A 19,569-nucleotide genomic window follows, 5' to 3' on the forward strand; every position below is an offset into this window, starting at 1 on the left:
AACTTCTGTCTGCCCAGACTTACACTGTGGTTCAGTCCAGAGGTGTATGAAAATCTGACAGATGGATGCAGACTGAATGTTCATATGAAAGGGCCCTAAAGCAGTGGATATCTAAGAAGATGGGAGTTTAATAGTTCACGAAAAAAAAAAAATGGTATGGGAAACACACATGGAGGAAGCCCATTCTCCACGCACTGCACCTTATTGCCAGCCAGCTGCCCCTTCCCCCAGATAACTGGCACTACATACTCCACCACTGCTTCCCAGGTCACCTTTTCAGGGACATGCAGACAGGAGGAGAGGCAGAGTCTGGAGTTTCTGGGTTCTTTTCCCACTGAACTCTGGAGACATCACCTCCTCCCCAGTGCAGCCTGTACAGGCAAGTCAGTCCTCTGGCCTGTAGGGGTTCTGTGCACTTTGCAACGTTCCCTGGAGAAAGTAAATGCTTCTGTTTTAATTCCTGTATTTTTCTTTTACATTAAGTATAGGTTATATCTTTTGACCATAGAAGATAAGAATATGACACTTACTTGTGACGTTTTCCAAAAAATTGGGGACCAAATCCACATCCGATGCCAGGAACAAAACCAGCTTGAAACATATTATCCATACCGGTGTTTTGAAACTTTTTCTGGCAAGCGCTAATGTATGAAATCTTTCCAACTGCGAAACCCAGGACACCCGCCACTGTTCATAAGGGCGACAATTCATCATATTACCATTAAGTCCTCTATAACATGTTCTATTTCATGTGGACCTGAATGTGCCCAAACAGAAGGTGAACTGGACATTACACTAGAGCAGTGGTCTCTAAGCTGTGGCCTAAGGGCCAGATGTGGCCCTTTGCTTGCTTTTGTCAAGCCCTTGGGGCCTATTCCATCCACTGATACAAACAATGGGGCATAATTTCATCCTATGACACCAACAATAGGGCCCAATGGCCCCACTGATGGGGCACAATTGCTCTCAGTGACACCCACAATGGGGCGCAATTCCTCCCACTAACCCCTAACAATGGGGCATGGTTTTTCCTCACCGACATTGGGACCCTTTCTACTCCCTAAGGCCACAGTCCGGACCCCCTAAAGTCTGAAGGAAAGTAAACTGGCCCTTTGTCTAGAAAGTTTGGAGACCCCTGCACAAGAATGTCAGGAAGTAATATCTTTTTCAGAGATTTGGTCATAACACATGAGCCATACAGGGGTTTATTTACTAAAGCTGGTTCACTCAGAATCTTGTGCACTTTTGCATGGAAACCAATGAGCTTCCAGGTTTTATTGCTAAAGCGTGATTAAACAAGCTGAGGTCAGAAGCAGACTGGCTACCATGCATGGGTGCACGAGATTCTGAGTGAATCAGCTTTAGTAAATCTCCCCCACTGTGTCCAAGTCCAGCTCCCAAGATCACCAACAAATGTGGTCAGATAGCCTCTACCATCTCAGATCAATGGCATAGATTTATTGAAACCGGAGAGTGCAAAATCTGGTGCCGCTGTGCATGGAAGCCAATTGGCTTCTAACTTCAGCTTGTTCAGTAAAGCTTTGGCAATAGAAACTGGAAGCCGATTGGTTTCTGTGCACAGCTGCACCAGATTTTTCACTCTCCTGTTTTAGTAAATCAACCCCAATGTCTAAACTGATATTAGTTGACCACTGAAAATTCTTAAATTTTGGAATACTGTGCAACTCCTAGATTGTTAGGAACTGTAATTGTTGCTGTATTATCTCCCGTTATACTGTAAATCGTTGAGCAAACTGTTGGCGCTATATAAATCTTGTATAATAATTAGAGATGAGCGAATTATTCAAAAATTCGATTCGGCTGATTCGCCGAATTTGCGGGAGAAATTCGATTCGATGCGAATTTATTCGCTGCGAATTTAACTTATTAAAAGGGTTTCTAGGCTTCAGAGAGCCTTTATATTAGTGCAGAACACTGTACCTTTAATTTAAATGCCCTTGGAGTCTGCTGGGGAAGAGAAATAATACTGTCAGTCAGTATGACATGCAGATGAGTGCCGTCGATCTTAGAATCACCGCACACTTCACTCATTTGGGCAGTCACGGGGGGAAGAAGAAAAAGAAGAAAAAGAAGAAAAGGAAGAAAAGGAAGAAAAGGAAGAAAAGGAAGAAAAGGAAGAAAAGGAAGAAAAGGAAGAAAAAGAAGAATTCCAGTACAGCAAAAAGTGTATCTGCAGAGAGCGCCGCTATTTCTGACAGTTCCTTCACATTTACAGCAGTTGAAACATTGTATCTATTTGTTTCCGAATAAAAACATCTGTATCCTAAATGGAAACAAATAGATACAATGTTTCAACCGCTGTAAATGTGAAGGAACAGTCAGAGAACTGTCAGAAATAGCGGAGCTCTCTGCAGTGACACTTTTTGCCGGCTGATCGGGGAAAATTCGATTCGTGCATCCGAAGTTTGCTAAAATTCGGATTCGGTGCGAAACGAATTTTTCCTAATATTCGAAACGAATTCCACTTCGCCAAGTTCGATTCGCTCATCTCTAATAATAATAATCTGAGAATTAAATCTTAAAGCTGAACTCCAGGTACATAAAAAATACCAATTGCAATTATTTTGTTATTAAAACTATTTAATTTTTTCACTAAAAAAGTCAGAATGAGGAACAGTACTTACTTTCAATCTGATTGTCCCTTGCACTGCTGGCTCCTGCATTAGTTGAAATCTTCCTCCTCCAATCCTACCCCCACCGCTGTAATCATCTGATGCAGCAGGGGTTGATAGACTTGACAGACCTGAGACAGGCACTCATCTTGTGTTGGCTATGCCCTACCCTTTTCCACCTCCCCCCTTCATTCATGGAAGTTGCGCTACAGCTTCTATGAATGAAAAATGATCTATGAATGTGGGACAGACTGATGAATGAAAGGTCCATATCCTCCATTCATAGAGCACTTATTTATAGGAACTATAGTACGGTTTCAATGAATGGAGGAATGGGGCTGAAAGAATGGGCAGAGTCAGTACTCTTGATAAATGCCTGTCGCAAGTTAGTTGGCTTTAGTAACCGGAAGACTACAGTGGCAGAGATGGGGGTGGATTGGAGGAGGATTTCAACTAATGTGGGAGCCAGCAGAACAAGGACACTTTGGATAGAAGTAATGTTCCCAATGTTATTTAAGCTTTACATTTTTCTTAAGGTGTTAGTAAACACTGCTCGCTCACCTGTACTTCCAGGTAAGCTTATAATAAAGCTTACCTGTGGGTACAAGGAACATATCTCCTAAACGTGCACCATTTAGGCGATATTCCCTACGTCTGCAGCTGGCGTGCCATCCATTCAGAGAGTTGTGCCGCAGCCGTGGCTCCCATGTGTGGGAGCGACGTCATCATATCTTGGCCATTCAAATAGCGAGAGCCCGCAACATTGGGTGGAACTCTCTGAGCAGAAGAGCAGAGGCCAGAGTGACAGCAGAGGAAGCTGTAATTAGAAATTGAAATCTGCATGTAGTTGTATACTTACAAGCAACTTTTGGCAAGGATCCAAACCTTTTGTTTGCCGACAGATATCCTATAAGGAAAAAAAAAAAAAAAAATCCAGAAATCACTTTTTGCCAAAAGCAGTTCTAGAAAAAAAAAAAAAGTCAACAGCTGTAAATTCTGTAGCTGCTGACTTAACCACAAGCCTACAGGGCACTTATACCCCCTTCCCGCCCAGGCCAATTTCCAGCTTTCAGCACTGTTGCGCTGTCATGCAACACTGTACCTACATGAAATTTTTATCTTTTTTTGTGACAGATAGAGCTTTATTTTGGTGGTATTTAATCACCTCTGGGTTTTTTATTTTTTCTTAAACCAAAAACCACTGAAAATTTAGAAAAAAAATTTGACACTGCCATGATGCATTTAGAAACTATGAATGTTCTTTCTATCTCCCCCCAGCAGTCTTCTGCACTCTCACTCAGTTCTTCACGCCGATCCTCCCCCCCCCCCCCCCTCGCTGATCTCCAGTGATGTTCTGAGAGAACCTGGGAGGTGGACCCTCCACCTCTCATCCCCCCCCCCCATTTAACTTGTCTTAATATTTAATTTGTTTTAACAAAACTTGTTTGACGTTTCATTTCACTTATTACCATTAAAAGGGCCTAACAAAATCCTTGGCAGTAGGCCCATGATGCTTTCAATCTGGCCCGGGGGGGCTAGAAGTGGGTGTAGGTACCTGTAAATCTAGGTACCCACCCCCCCAAAAAATACGTAAAAATGGGGACTTTAGGCAGATCTTCCTCTTTTGGGTGAAGTTCCACCTTAAAGAAGTGTGGAGGCCATTGCTGATCTCAGAGTACAGCCTAATACAAGCCTGTGGGGGCTCACTATGCAGACACGACTAGCACACAATGAAGAATTGACGCGTGGATAAATGCAGCAACATCAAACAGGGAGAATTTCTTCAGCTGATGTGATGCATGGCGGTATTCAAATGCTAAATATTCTAACTTTATCAGACCTGAAAGTAAAAATGTTTCAGCCTAAAATAACTAAATATGGCAAATATTAACAAGGGGTTGATAAAAAAAATTAAATAATGCATAGCCATTCAACCAGTGAAAGCGCATGTATATGTATGAATGTATCAATACGGAAAAAAGATTGTCAACATGCTACAGCCTGTGCTGTTGGAATGTAAATCGTTGGTTTAAAAGCTGAAAATACCACATTAGGCCACAAGCTGGGGCTATGAATCATAGGAATTTCTTATAGTACTTAGCTCCATCTAATGGCCAAATGCAGTATTTTCTGTTTTAAATTCACTTTACATTTGAACAGCATAGGATATAGTCCTATTTTCATTCATTCTTTGCCCCATTCACACAAAATGAACATATATGAACATTCACTGGTCAAATGGCTATCCAAATGCTTTAAAAAAAAAAAAAAAATCAAACCCCAAGTGAATACCTCACTCCTTCCTTCTCACCTCTGTAACATAAGGGGGATATGTTCTGTGGTCTAGCAGAGCTGATAACACAGAGAAAAAAAAAAAAAAAAAAACACAAAAAAAAAAAAACACAAACATTGTGGAAACATGCAAGAATTGCATATTTACTTGTTTTAACCTTTTTTTTGCTTTTCTTCATTTATTTCCTGGTTTCTGTGCCTTGGCAAAAATGATGCCATACATCCCAGGAGTCTTCATGAGGGGAGGGAGGGTTCTTAGCTCAGCCAATGCCTGAGCTAATGGCAGATGGATTCCAGGAAGCAACTGCTACATGAATCATCTGCCTTTACTCAAGTTGGCCAATGCCAGGAGGTGTTTTTCAAAATGATTTCTCAGCAAAGTAAAGCATAGAGACATGGATTGATGGAGGAATTTACTCGGAATATAAAAATTAAAATTATATAGCATTTTTGGTTTGTGGTGCTCAGATGCAGTGCAAATTCCACTTTAAGAATATGTGATGGATCCAAGTACAATGATGGTGTTTCATTGCACATGATTTACTGACCTTTGTAAACGAGGCCCTGAGTGGCAAGCATGCTACCAAGAGACAGAGGCAGAGCTGTTAAGAAAAAACAAACAAATTATTAAATAGCCACATGAATAATCAGGCACTCACACCAGTACGACATATACTCCACAGTCAGGCTGATCACCTGACCCCTACCAGTGGGTCTGGCAAGAATGGTTAGATTTTTTATTTTTTTTGTAAACTTTGCCTAGTTATTTGAGAAAAAGGAGAAAATGTAACAGCCACAAATAAGCCCCTTCAAGTAATTAAATTAGGACTAAAAAAAAAAAAAAAAAAAAAAACACACAACAAACTCTCTTTTCCCCCTTGTTTCTGATAAAAGGAAGGGGTGGTTATAATCCCTATGAATTTTATTTTTGCCAACTGTGTCCCAAAGTGAGAGGAAATCCCTCCAAAGTGAGTTTTCATGAGAACTAGTGTCCCCCAAAAGGAAGATTTCCCATCTATTCCTGCACTGGTGATAACCAAAAATTTTGGGTTATCTTTCACTTTTGGTGAGAATGGTAAACAAGACAAAATAGAAGGGTGAATCTCCTTAATGGTGACACAGAGAGCCATAAAAGTGTGACAAGTGTTCTAATCCCTCTCCACGCTATCCAAAACTTAGTATTACTAAACCCACAACAGTAAATAAGTCTGTAAAATCAGTCTGCATATGCAGTAAAGCATGCTTGTTATACGCACTGTGGAACCTAAGGGGTTAATCCTCCACATGGTGTAAAAAGGTTGTTTGATCCTGTCTTCTCTGATCCTCCCCTTTTCCTGCTGTCCCCAATCCATCTGCTGATAGTACAGAACTCTAGGAGTGACTTAGCACATGCTCAGTTTAGTGTGTATGGCTAGAGAGCTCTTTTCTCCTTTGGGAGGGTGCATGTGTTCAGGCCAATCAGCACTTCCCAGACAGAGGGTCAGGGGTTACGCAGCTTCACAGGACAGTCAGAACAGAATGAAACTCTTCCTACAAGCTATAACCAGTGCTCAGCTAGACACTGATAGAAGTTACAAGATTGTTATATACTGCTGATGGGAATTTTTTTATTTTCAGCAGTTTATATTTACTAAAATTACATTTCCATGTTCTGTGTACTGTGGGAGACCAGATATAGTGAATGCAGGGTCCTGGGTTTAGTAACACTTTAAAAGTGGAACTTTAGTCAGAAAATTAAGTCCTGCTAGATCACTTCAGGCTGGCCCCTTTTGCAGGTATATCAATGTAAAACATTAATAATAAGTGCCTATGCCATTTAAAATCCAGTAATACACTATCTCATCCTGCTCTGCTCAGTTGCTCTCCATTTTCAGGCAGTGTAGAATTTGTAGATCTGCTGACAGCCTTAACCAGTTTGGCAAAAGATCAAAATAACTTAAGATAAAAAAATAACTTAAATCAAACAATATATAAATTTTCTGAAAGCAGAGACCCTGTAGAATAAAAAGAGGATAGTTGCAAATCTTTATGTCACATGATTTTTGTGCAACGGTTTATTAAAACACAAGGTTTTCAGAAAAAAAAAAAAAATCTAATAAAAAATAAAATTTTAGTGCAAACACACAATAGGATACCCATTTTGGTTAAAATATAAAAGAGGAGATAACTTTCACCCCGATTTAATATCCTATTGCAGGTTATTACTGTACTCACCCCACCCCCAGTCGGTTTTAGATCTGTTCTGAATAGTCTTGTTGAATTTCTTTTCACTTATCTATGTAAGATTGCGTAATGTATTGTACTGGCTTATTCTGATTTAATAGAAATGCAGCACATTTCATGCCCTGATTTTGGTAGAATATCCCAGAGAACATCTGTGCCATGTGCCTGAATTGAGAACCAATACACTCCTCTTGAATGCTGTAGAATACAGACAATGCATCCCTGTTACCTTGTCATTTCTCTGCAATGTCTTTGGAAAAATAATAACATTTTGAGAAATATATATAATTTATGAGGTTGCACCAAGTTGATACCAAACATTCCATGTCATAAAATTGCATGCACCTGCGATGTCACCAAAATCTACAGTGCCCAAAAAAAAAAAATCACCATAGGTGACGTTAACTAGGAGATCTTGTGCTAGAAGTATTGTTCTCACTCTGACATACGTGGCGATACGTCACACATGTGGTGTGCACACATGTGGTGTGACCACAGTTTACACAAGCATGCACACGCTGGGCTTGCGTTTGCGCAGGTGTGAGGGGCAATTGGGGGTTATGGCAATTGTTTTTAAATTTTAAATATATTTCAAGTTTTTTAAACTTTTTAAATTATTTATTATTACTTGATTGCCATCACAAGGGGCTAATAAACTCCTATGTGATAGCATTAGGCAGGTGACAGGTACTCTTTATGGAAACATTAGGGGTTGTGAGGGCACCACGCTATGGATCTGCTGCATCACTTTCAAGCCAGCATCCCGCTGATCAAAAAGGTCAGCTGGATGCTGCTTCTGTTTGATGTACAACTAGCATGGTGCTGCACGTGATCAGTTATGACACCAACCACTTGATGACAGTTTGGTTGAGGACACAAGCAAATGTGACAGGTAGCAATCCCAGCATTCCAGGAATGTAACGGTTTTTTGATTTGACTTTAGTTATACTTTAACTGCCAGTAACTGAAATATTACCTTTGGTTGATCTGACCATTGAGGTTGTTGATGAACTTAATTGTTAATTGGCAATTATGCATTTAAAGAGTCCTAGAATCACAGGTTTGTAAAATTACCTCTGTACCAAAAGCTTTCCTCTTTACATTCCTTCATGATTTTTTTAATTTCATGTCTTTGTTCAGGGGTAAAGGGACACTTCTGTGGAGGAAAAACAAACAATTAATACACATGATGTATTCTTAGCATGTATCCAGAGTACAGCACACTATTCTTTGTAAAACTGGCATATGCTCTCAATTATCTGAAGATTTAAAGGAGAACGCCATCTTTTGCACCATATTACACCCATATTTCAAGTGTAATATGATGCAAATAGGGCCCTACACCCTCACATTGCTTTCCTCGGGACAGGGAGTTTGCTTCCCCTGGCTGTGCAGGGCCTGTGAATTAGTAAACTACAACCCCTACTCCTAGATGATTGACACTTTCTCCAATACTCCAGCTTAAATCCAGAGAGCTGGAGGAAGAATCTGCAGGAGCCAGGCATTGCACCCGCAATGCTTTGCAGATTCCTATGAACAAAAAAAGTAATACATGCACCCCCCCCCCCTTGCAAAATATGTCAATTGTTTTTCCTCCAAATATATTTACCTAGGAATTCAGGGGTAGGAAACCTGTGGCTCTCTAGCTGTTGTGGAAATACATTTCCCATGAGGCATTGCAACATTACAAAACTGACAGTTACAGCTATGACTTGCAGAGGCATGATGGAACTTGTAGTCCTGCAACAGCTGGAGAGCCGCAGGTTGCCTACCCTGACCTAGGTGAATGCAGCATCGTTCCGATGCTACATCTGTCCCCCGATGACTCTAAGTGTGAGAGACCAGCAATCACATGACCCGGTGGTGCAACGTGTAGGGGGAAGGGCTCTGACATCACCACACACTCGAGATCACAGCGGCGAGTATAGGCTGTGTGTTCAGCACACACAGAGGAGGCTGTATAAAGCTTGATTTTATTGACATTGTGAGTGTATAGAATACTGATTGCAAATAAAAGTTGTTTCAAGGATAAGGCACTATATTTCTTTCTTCCATATATTCACCCAGTGGAGAGATAGGAGAAAACGGAGAGATGGAAAGATAGATCTTTATCCTGCAGGAGATAGGAGGGAGAGATCCATGCCACCTAATCTGTACTAAGGGAGGAGACCATTAAGAAAACCCTGGTGGATGAGATACAGAATTACATCTAATCAGCCTGTATATCACAAACACAGAGAAGATCAATCCTATTATATAATACAAAGCTATAGTTGCCTAATCGCAAATTAGGCTTCCATTGAGGTGAGCGCATGTTGATATTCAAATTCGGAGGGCACGTTTGCAAGAAAAAGCACTTGTTGGAATATATGAATTGACTTTGGGACTATCACTATATATATTAATAGTATATTTAATACATTATTTATCTTTTGTTGAATGTTTCTTTGGGTTAAATCACAATAACATTGGTATTTAATTTACGATTAACTAAGCAATTTTAGTAATTCTAATCATTATTTCGCGGAGCGCGACACAATTGCACTTTCATTTTTGGTTATAGATTACACATTATATGAGTGTGTGTATCAATGTCAGTGAACCATAGCATTATAAATGATATAATTTCACAATCACATTAGATCCTAGTGGCTCACAAGCACTTTATTTTATTATTAAAGCTCTGATATATGCTGATGTAGCATCCTCCCCAGAAAGGGTTAAAGCGGAGCTCCACCCAAAAGGGGAAGGTCCGCTTTAAGGACTGCTCCCCATTAAGGATTGGAACCTTTGGGGGCCAAGAGCGCGTACCTGAATTTGACAGTTACCCGCTCCCCCTTCTGGTCTGATCGCCCAGATGATCAGAAACGGAAAGTGTCCTCCCTCCCTGTAGTCTTTTGGGACACGTGACAGGTCCCAAAAGACTACAGGATCATTCATGAAGAGCAGCGCTACTCATGCATGCGCAGTGGGTACCCAGCTGTGAAGCTGCAAGCTGTCACAGCCGAGTGCCCACACTGAAGATGCCGGCCTCCTGGAATACAGGACGGCTGGTGAAACGGGCTGCGGGGGACACACCACAGTACCAAGGGACAGGTAAGTGGCTGTTTTTTAGAAGTCAGCAGCTACAGTTTTTGTAGCTGCTGACTTCTTTTTTAACAACGTGAGTGGAACTCCGCTTTCACTTATATATATTAGGCCGATCATTTAGCTCCTATGTATCCAGAAAAAGTTTCTGGATGATAGGTGTGGTGTTATCAGGATGGGAGCATGAATATTGATACAGTCTCAGTCTATCCCAGAGAGAGGGGGCTCTAAGGTATGCTGGAAACTGTATATATTGAATAAAGCACAGAGAGCTCTGAGTCTTTCCTGTACAGAATTGTTCCAGCCTGGGAGAGGGCACATTGACCTCTAGGCATCTGCTGCCATGCAGCCTCAGGTGGGCAACCTGAGGGCCTGAACGCCGAGACCTGGGTTCTGCTATGTTGACCAAGGGGCTGTCTACTGAAGATCTGGCCTTGTATCACGGAGGAATGCATCCAGCTGCTCTTGGGCCTTTTGAGTACAGATATCCCTAAAGGATCTTCTTGACTTAGTGCTGTTTAACCCCCTCTTGTGCTAGGAAGTCAGCTGTGGGTCTTGCAAAGGGAACATCAGCTGGTGTTCTGAAGAGCTTTGTCCATCTGACCTATTCCTTAAAAAGGGACACTGCTGTGGGGCTCTAAAGAATTTACTGCTACTACTGTTGCTATGGCCTTAAGCAAAGTCCACAGTTTCACTCAAGCAAGGACTCAAACATAGCTTATCCTGAATATTAGATAAAGTCCTCAATGTACATCAGGGGTCTCAAAACTTCCTATACAAAGGCCAGTTTACAGTCCTTCAGACTTTAGGGGGGGGGGGGGGCAGTGGGAGTAGAAGACATCCTGGCATCCAGTGGGAGTAAACAATTCCCTATCTTTGGTGTCAGTAGGAGGACTAGTACTCCATCATTGGTGTAATGGAGGGAATGCTGTCCCATCATTGATTTCAGTTGGAGGAATAGTGCCTAGTCAATGGAAAGACTTGTACCTCATCATTGGTGCCAAAAGATGAAATTGTGCCCCATCGGTGTCAGTGGGAAGACTAGTGCCCCATTTTTGGTATCAGTGGATGAAATAGTACCCCAAGTGCCAATTAAAGGCAAGCAAAAAGGGCCACAGTTTGGAGATCACCGATGTGCCAGAAAAAAAGTTCCAACAAGTTAATTATAAAATTTCTTCTGTTTCAGTAATGTCCCGAAACCTTTGAATTCGTGCTCCTGCTTTATGGATGTGTAGGGGCCAGCTATTGTGGGGGGGGGGAAAAAAAAAAAAAAAAAAAAAAAGATATTGTTAACCAAAGTGGATTGATTCCAACTGTCATTCCTCAAGTGCTCTTTAGTTAATAGCTTACATTATATCTTCCAACTGTCCAATGACAGAGGGACACCTTTAGCACAAAGTATGTATAAAAAAGGGACACACCCCTCTGCCATGCCCCCCACAATTACATGACACTTAATATAAAAGAATTGCCTAAACTCACATCTTCTAATTTAGAGATTTTATTTAAAGCAGAAGTTCTTTAAATGTGTGTGTTGCTGATTTCCTATCTTCACTGAATGTGTCATCATCATCTGGTTCACTCAGTAGTTGCTCTGAAATATCCTATTCATTTTCAAATCAAACAGTTAATTCTCTTTGGTTTTCTGTTTGTAAGACCAGTGGCTGCTATGCCTCCTATTCCTCCAGCCACTGGTCTTGGCACATTCCTTCTGTAGTTCTTTCTCCAGGAAGCGGTGATGTAATTCAGCCCCACTTGCAGTGGTGGATGGACCAAAAGACTCTCAGACACATTCAACATGGAGAGAATCCCTACTGTTACGCCTCCTCCTTGGCAGAGCAGATGCTGTTATCTTATGAATTATAGAGATTAGGCCATGAAAATTCAATCAGACTTTTTCCCTAAATGGTAAGGATTTTAAAAAGGTTATTAACGTTTGGTTGACAGTCTTCGGCCTGGTTCAATGTCACGTGGGATGACTCCTACTCCTAGATGATTGACACTTTCTCCAATACTCCATGTTCAACATGGCCACCCAAAACGTTGTCCACTTTCTTCTTTTCTTAGGAAGCGGCTGATATTCACTCACAGTCTATGACCAGCTTTATGATGTGTCAGGTTATGGCTGAATACTTGGCATGCAGCTCTCTAAATGATGACATTAGAACACAAAGGACACTTCACACCCTTTGCTACAGTGAGCTGAAGTGTGTGAAAGGTTGTGACAAGTCACTGTGTAAGGCTACTAAAGATCATAAAAGGAGACACTGGCTGCTGCCAACCCAATTATTGTACTTGTTAAAAATGTACTCTGTATAAAACATCATGATTCCAGTTTTCTATAATATACATTCTATGACATTAACTAAAGCTTTAAACACACACACCAAAAAAATTAAAAAAGGAACACTTTTTAATCAGAGTATAGCATCAAGTCAATTAAACTCCTGAGATATTGATCTGGTCAGTTAAGTAGCAGAGGCGGTTGTTAATATGTTTCAGCTGCTTTGGTGTTAATGAAATTTACAACAGATGCCCTAGATGGACAACAATGAGATGACCCCCAAAACAGGTTTTACAGGCTGGAGGCCACTGACATTTTTTCCCTGCTCATCTTTTCTGTTTTTCACTAGATTTGCATTCGGCCAGGGTCATTGTCACTGGTAGCATGAGGCGATACCTTGACCCTACAGAGGTTGCACAGGCAGTCCAACTTATCCAGGATGTTACATACATTATATATATATATATATATATATACACACACACACACACACACACACACACACACACACACACAGTGGGGATCGAAAGTTTGGGCACCCCAGCTAAAAATTTGGATTAATGTGCATAAAGAAGCCAAGGAAAGATGGAAAAATCTCCAAAAGGCATCAAATTACAGATTAGACATTCTTATAATATGTCAACAAAAGTTAGATTTTATTTCCATCATTTACACTTTCAAAATAACAGAAAACAAAAAAATGGCGTCTGCAAAAGTTTGGGCACCCTGCAGAATTTATAGCATGCACTGCCCCCTTTGCCAAGCTGAGACCTGCCACTGTCATGGATTGTTCTCAATCATCGTCTGGGAAGACCAGGTGATGTCAATCTCAAAGGTTTTAAATGCCCAGACTCATCTGACCTTGCCCCAACAATCAGCACCATGGGTTCTTCTAAGCAGTTGTCTAGAAAACTGAAACTGAAAATAGTTGACGCTCACAAAGCTGGAGAAGGCTATAAGAAGATAGCAAAGCGTTTTCAGATGTCAATATCCTCTGTTCGGAATGTAATTAAGAAATGGCAGTCATCAGGAACAGTGGAAGTTAAAGCAAGATCTGGAAGACCAAGAAAAATATCAGGCAGAACAGCTCGCAGGATTGTGAGAAAAACAATTCAAAACCCACGTTTGACTGCACGATCCCTCCAGAAAGATCTGGCAGACACTGGAGTTGTGGTACACTATTCCACTATAAAGAGATACTTGTACAAATATGGTCTTCATGGAAGAGTCATCAGAAGAAAACCTCTTCTACGTCCTCACCACAAAAATCATCGTTTGAACTTTGCTAATGAACATATAGACAAGCCTGATGCATTTTGGAAACAAGTTCTGTGGACCAAAGAGGTTAAATTGAACTTTTTGGCCGGGATGAGCAAAGGTACGTTTGGAGAAGAAGGGGCACAGAATTTAATGAAAAGAACCTCTGTCCAACTGTTAAGCATGGGGTTGGATCAATCATGCTTTGAAGTTGTGTTGCAGCCAGTGGCACAGGGAACATCTCACGAGTAGAAGGAAAAATGGATTCAATAAAATTTCAGCAAAAAAGCTTGAAAAAGCTTAAGTTAAAGAGAGGATGGCTTCTACAAATGGATAATGATCCTAAACACACCTCAAAATCCACGGGGGATTACATCAAGAGGCGTAAACTGAAGGTTTTGCCATGGCCTTCACAATCTCCTGACCTCAACATAATTGAAAATCTATGGATAGACCTTAAAAGAGCAGTGCGTGACAGACAGCCCAGAAATCTCAAAGAACTGGAAGACTTTTGTAAGGAAGAATGGGCAAAGATACCTCAAACAAGATTTGAAAGACTCTTGGCTGGCTACAAAAAGCGTTTACAAGCCGTGATACTTGCCAAAGGGGGCAGTACAAGATATTAACTCTGCAGGGTGCCCAAACTTTTGCAGACGCCATTTTTTTGTTTTCTGTTATTTTGAAAGTGTAAATGATGGAAATAAAATCTAACTTTTGTTGACATATTATAAGAATGCCTAATCTGTAATTTGATGCCTTTTGGAGATTTTTCCATCTTTCCTTGGCTTTTTTATGCACATTAATACAAATTTTTAGCTGGGGTGCCCAAACTTTCGATCCCCACTGTGTATATATTATATACACACACACACACACACACACACACACACCATTGCCAGAAGGTTTGCTGTGTCTCCCAGCACAGTCTCAAGAGCATGGAGGATATTCCAGGAGACAGGCAGTTACTCTAGGAGAGCTGGACAGGGCCATATAAGGTCTTTAACCCATCAGCAGGAACAGTATCTGGTGCTTTGTGCAAGGAGGAACAGAATGAGCATTGCCAGAGTGCTACAAAATGACCTCCAGCAGGCCACTGGTGTGAATGTCTCTGACCAAACAATCAGAAACAGACTTCATGAGGGTAGCCTGAGGGCCCGAAGTCCTCTAGTGGGCCCTGCACTCACTGCCCGGCACCATAGAGCTTGATTGGCATTTGCCAATGTAAACCAGAATTGGCAGGTCTGCCACTTGCGCCCTGTGCTTCTCACAGATGAGAGCAGGTTCAACCTGACCATGACAGATGTGAAAGGGTCTGGAGAAGCTATGGAGTGCATTATGCTGCCTGTAACATAGTTCAGCATGACTGTTTCGGTGAGCGAGTCAGTGTTGGTCTGGGGAGGCATATCCATGGAGGGACACACAGACCTCTATAGGCTAGACCAGTGGTCTCCAAACTGGAGCCCGGGGGACAGATGCAGCCCTTTGCTTACTTTTATCTGGCCCTTCAGGCACCACTGATAGGAGTCACTTTTCCTCCAACTGACACCAAAAGTAGAGCAATAAGTCCTGCACTGACACCAATGATGGGGCACTATTCCTTCCACTGACACCAATAATGGGGCACTGTTTCTCCCACTGACACCAATAATGGGGCACTATCCCTTCCTCGGATACCAAAGATGGGGCACTAATCATTGTACTGATGTCAAAGATGGGGCACTATTCCTCCTCCTAATACTAAAAATGGAACACCATTTACTCCCACTAAGGCCAGGACAAATTTCTACTCCCACTGGCCACAGTCCGGCCCCCCTAAAGGCTGAATTGACCCTTTGTTTAGAAACCAAAAAGGCACCCTGACTGCCATTAGGTATTGGGATAAAATCCTTGGAGCCATTGTCAGACCCCACACTGGTGCAGTGGGTCCTGGGTTCCTCCTGGTGCATGACAATGCCCAGCCTTATATGGTGAGAGAATGCAGGCAGTTCCTGGAGGATGAAGGAATTGATACCATTGAATGGCCCCCATGCTCACCTGACCCAAATCCAATAGAACACCTCTGGGATATCATGTTTTGGTCCATCCAACATCGCCAGGTTGCACCTCAGACAGTCCAGGAGCTCAGTGACTCCCAGGTCCAGATCTGGGAGGAAATACCCCAGGACACCATCCGCCGTCTCATTAGGAGCATGCCCCGACATTGTCAGGCATGCATACAAGCACATGGGGGCCATACAAACTACTGAGTACCATTTTGAATTGCTGCAATTAAATTTCAGTAAAATGGACTAGCCTGCTGCATCATTTTTTCACTTTGATTTTTGGGATGTCTTTAAATTCAGTTCTCTGTAGGTTGATAATTTTCATTTCCATCAATATTCTTATGACAGTCCAGCGTAAATAATCAGAAAAAAGGTATCAGCATTTTAGTTTACATTTTTGCATTTCCTAATCATCTAATATCTCCATAATCTTGAATCATAATATAAAAACAGGTAAAACAGAAAAAGAGAGAATAAAAAAAAAGTATTTGAAGTTTTAGTATTTTAGTCTCTTCATGTTCCCTCATGTTTACGCTCTCCCCAGGAAGAAGAATTGAACAATAGCAGATGACCGCATGTTTACATTCAAATAGAAACGATTTCTGTCAGTGCAGGCGTGTACAAGGCCGTCCTGACTTTTTACATGTGGTTTGTTTTTTCATAAAATAATGACATGAAATTGTAAAGTTTGTCCAGTCACTATTGTTTGCCCCTGATAAATCAATGTCAGACGTTTTAGTAGAGCTTAATCACCATCTCTACCCAGCAGGCTAAATACAAACGGTTGCACAATGCAATCATACTTAGGGAAGTTCAGGTGATTAATGGCGGTCAACTTCTGAGTGCACGTCCAACCCTGAGCTCATGTCTACAGATTTCATTTATTTCAGGTACTTATATAGCGCTTTTACATTATGTATATATTACATACACATCAGTCCCTAACCCTCAAGGAGCATACAATCTAAAGTCCCTAACTTACATTCATACACATACTAGGGCCAATTTAGACAGGATCAGATTAACCTACCAGCATGTCTTTGGACTGTGGGAGGAAACTGGAGTGCCTGGAGGAAACCCGCACAGGGAGAACATGCAAACTCCAGGCAGGTGGTGCCATGGTTGGGATTTGAACCAATGACCCTAGTACTGGCAGGTGGAAGTGCTAACCATTTAACCACTGTGCTGCCCCACACATGCTCCAAAAGCTCGGTGTTGATTCTGGTTTTTTTTTTTTTGTCCCCATTTTAAACACAGAAAATGGAGTAAAAACACCATGTGTCGGCCCCTTTTTTCTATTTTTTTCTCTTTTTAATAGATCTGTTTGCCCCAGGCATGTTTAAAAGCACTTATGGTTGACTGACTCACTAATTAATTTTATTATTTTAAGGCCTCACTCACATGGGTCTGGAACCCATAGTCCATGAAGTGTGTTTATACATCTGTGACCGCCAGGTGCTGCGTGCAGGCAGCCCATGTATGGGGTTGCAGCTTGCCCCAATTTGACAGGTGGGCAGCCCTGAACGCAGACCGCGTGCATTCATGGCTACACACCTGCATTCCTGTCACATTGGGATGAGTGGCTGTGTTTGTGCAGCCGCCGCGCCCCCAAAGACTTGAACAGGCTTCCTGCACACCTGGCAAGCCTGCCCGCAAGGCTCCGTTTAGTATTTTCTAGTTTACTTGAAAAAACTTAATAGAAGTCTAAAAAAACCCATCCCATTCAGGGACTACAGATCTCAGCACCCCTGTAAATGAGGTCCAAAGACAAGATGCAAATTAGTGAATTATTCCAATCAAAAGGGGTTTTAGGTTTGAAAGGCCATTTTTCAGGCAGATTTAAGTATAGAAAGTAAGCCTTTTTGTCTAGTCTACTTTCTATAACTACATACAAATAGAGAGCAGCATCTATAAAACAAATACTTACTTTAGGACCCGGAGGTGCAGGGTCTGTTCCCTGGGGTGCTGCTTGCTCTGCCATTCTTCTAGAAGATTAGAAACAATTGTAGGACAATGAAAAGACCTTTCCTTGTATTCTGCTGCTCCTGAGCTTTGGACTGATTTTTAAACTCTAGCAGCTGCCTGTGTTTACATGTGGGAAGTGAAGGAGACTGTCTACGCCCAGTTCTCAATGACGCTTGTAAACTGAGCTGGGGGCCTGAACAGGGAAATACCAGAAATCTATATCTAATATCTATAGGGTGACTTACAATATATGTCTGCCCTTTAACAACATCAGTAATATGACTTTAGATATGGGATCAATTCAATTTCTTTTGTTGTGGTGTTATTTCTTTAAAAGCACACTATCTCATATGTCCATTTGCAGTGCGTTGCTTCCAGTATTTCATTGCACACGGGAGGGACAGTTGCAGCATCCAGCCTTGCTGCAGGCAGCCTGTCAAAGTCTTTGGCAGGCTGCGGCTGGATGGGACAGAATGCTGTACCAGGAGGTACCGGCATTTAGGCTAGGTTCACATCTGTGCGGGTGGTGCTGCTGCGGATCCGCACGAAACTCCGTGCAGCTGCACCACCCGCACAAATGCGGACCCACGGGCGAGTGCCATTAGTTCTAATGGCACGCTGCCCGCACTGGAAAATGCAACTGTACTGGGAACCGAGGTTCCTGTGCGGGCTGTGTTTTCAGAAGAAGTGCAGGGACATCTTCCCTGCGTGTCACAGGGCACGGTAGTCCATTCAAATGAATGGGCTCTCGTGTCCACGCAAAACACGGCCCCACAGCTGCATATATGTGAACCAGGGCTTAAGGTCCTGTATGTATAGAAACAAAGCTTACACTTCACTTGACAGTATGCATAGACATGCATTGCAAATCATTGACATGCGTTGTGACGCTATAATATCAATGTGCTGCACTAATAAAAATGTGTGTTGTAATCAATGATGCCCAATGTGATTGTACAAAAGAAAGGAAACATCATAAAAAAGAAATAGGGAATTGTGAATACTCCAATGAAGAAACAAAATGGACAGTATAACAAATAACAAATGGAAATATATAAGTCCTCTAAATATCATAATAGTCCCAAAAATAGTGATGTGATCAAATAAACAAAATGTAGTGACTTCTGTTACTTTCGCACTGCACCTCCACCATAAATCATGCACCAGAAGTAAGTAGCAAGCAAGCCCACAGCGGAATGACACTAATGCAGGCCATAGATGGGTCGAAAATCGGCCGATTTTTCGGCCGAAAATAAAATCGGCCGATTTTCGGATCGTTAGTGGGCTCTTTGTTCGGCCATTTTTCGGTATTTTGGCCGTTTTTTTTTTTTGGTAAAGTTGGAAAAAAATCGGTCGATTTTGCCGATCGGCCGATTTTCGCGGCAATTAGTGGGCAAATCGGCCGATTTTTTTACCGATAAAAAATCTACGCATGAGCAGTGACCTGCAAGAGGAAGACAAAAAGAAGAAAAAGAAGAGGAAGAGGATGAAGAAGAGGATGAAGAAGAAGAAGAAGAGGATGAGGATGAAGAAGAAGAAGAGGATGAGGATGAAGAAGAGGATGAGGATGAAGAAGAAGGAGAAGAAGAAGAGGATGAGGATGAAGAAGAAGAAGAAGAAGAGGATGAGGAAGAAGAAGAAGAAAAAGAAGAAGAGGATGAGGATGAAGAAGAAGAGGATGAGGATGAAGAAGAAGAAGAAGAGGATGAGGATGAAGAAGAAGAAGAGGATGAGGATGAAGAAGAAGAGGATGAGGATGAAGAAGAAGAGGGTGAGGATGAAGAAG

The 19,569-nt window shown here is 41.8% G+C and overlaps 1 protein-coding gene across 3 annotated transcripts in view; it reads right to left on the reverse strand.

Moving 5' to 3' along the window:
* OCIAD2 (OCIA domain containing 2) overlaps positions 1–17,918 on the reverse strand; it is a 33,120-nt gene extending 15,202 nt beyond the window's left edge. For 2 of the 3 annotated variants that reach the window (XM_089669234.1, XM_089669232.1), the window contains exons 1-5: positions 17,746–17,918; positions 8,223–8,304; positions 5,474–5,527; positions 3,493–3,540; positions 531–687 (exon numbers count right to left, since the gene is read on the reverse strand). In XM_089669234.1, coding sequence (XP_089525360.1) covers positions 531–687; positions 3,493–3,540; positions 5,474–5,527; positions 8,223–8,304; positions 17,746–17,799 — 395 coding nt within the window. In that variant the 5' untranslated portion in view covers positions 17,800–17,918. Of the gene's footprint in view, positions 1–530; positions 688–3,492; positions 3,541–5,473; positions 5,528–8,222; positions 8,305–11,222; positions 11,242–17,745 lie in introns of those variants that run through there. The other variant, XM_089669235.1, reaches the window with a different exon arrangement.
* Between the last annotated feature and the right edge of the window lie 1,651 nt (positions 17,919–19,569).

Source organism: Staurois parvus, unplaced genomic scaffold (genome assembly GCF_062004578.1).
Source record: "Staurois parvus isolate SC_StPar_1 unplaced genomic scaffold, SC_StPar_1.0 ptg000071l, whole genome shotgun sequence".
NCBI lineage: Eukaryota > Metazoa > Chordata > Amphibia > Anura > Ranidae > Staurois > Staurois parvus.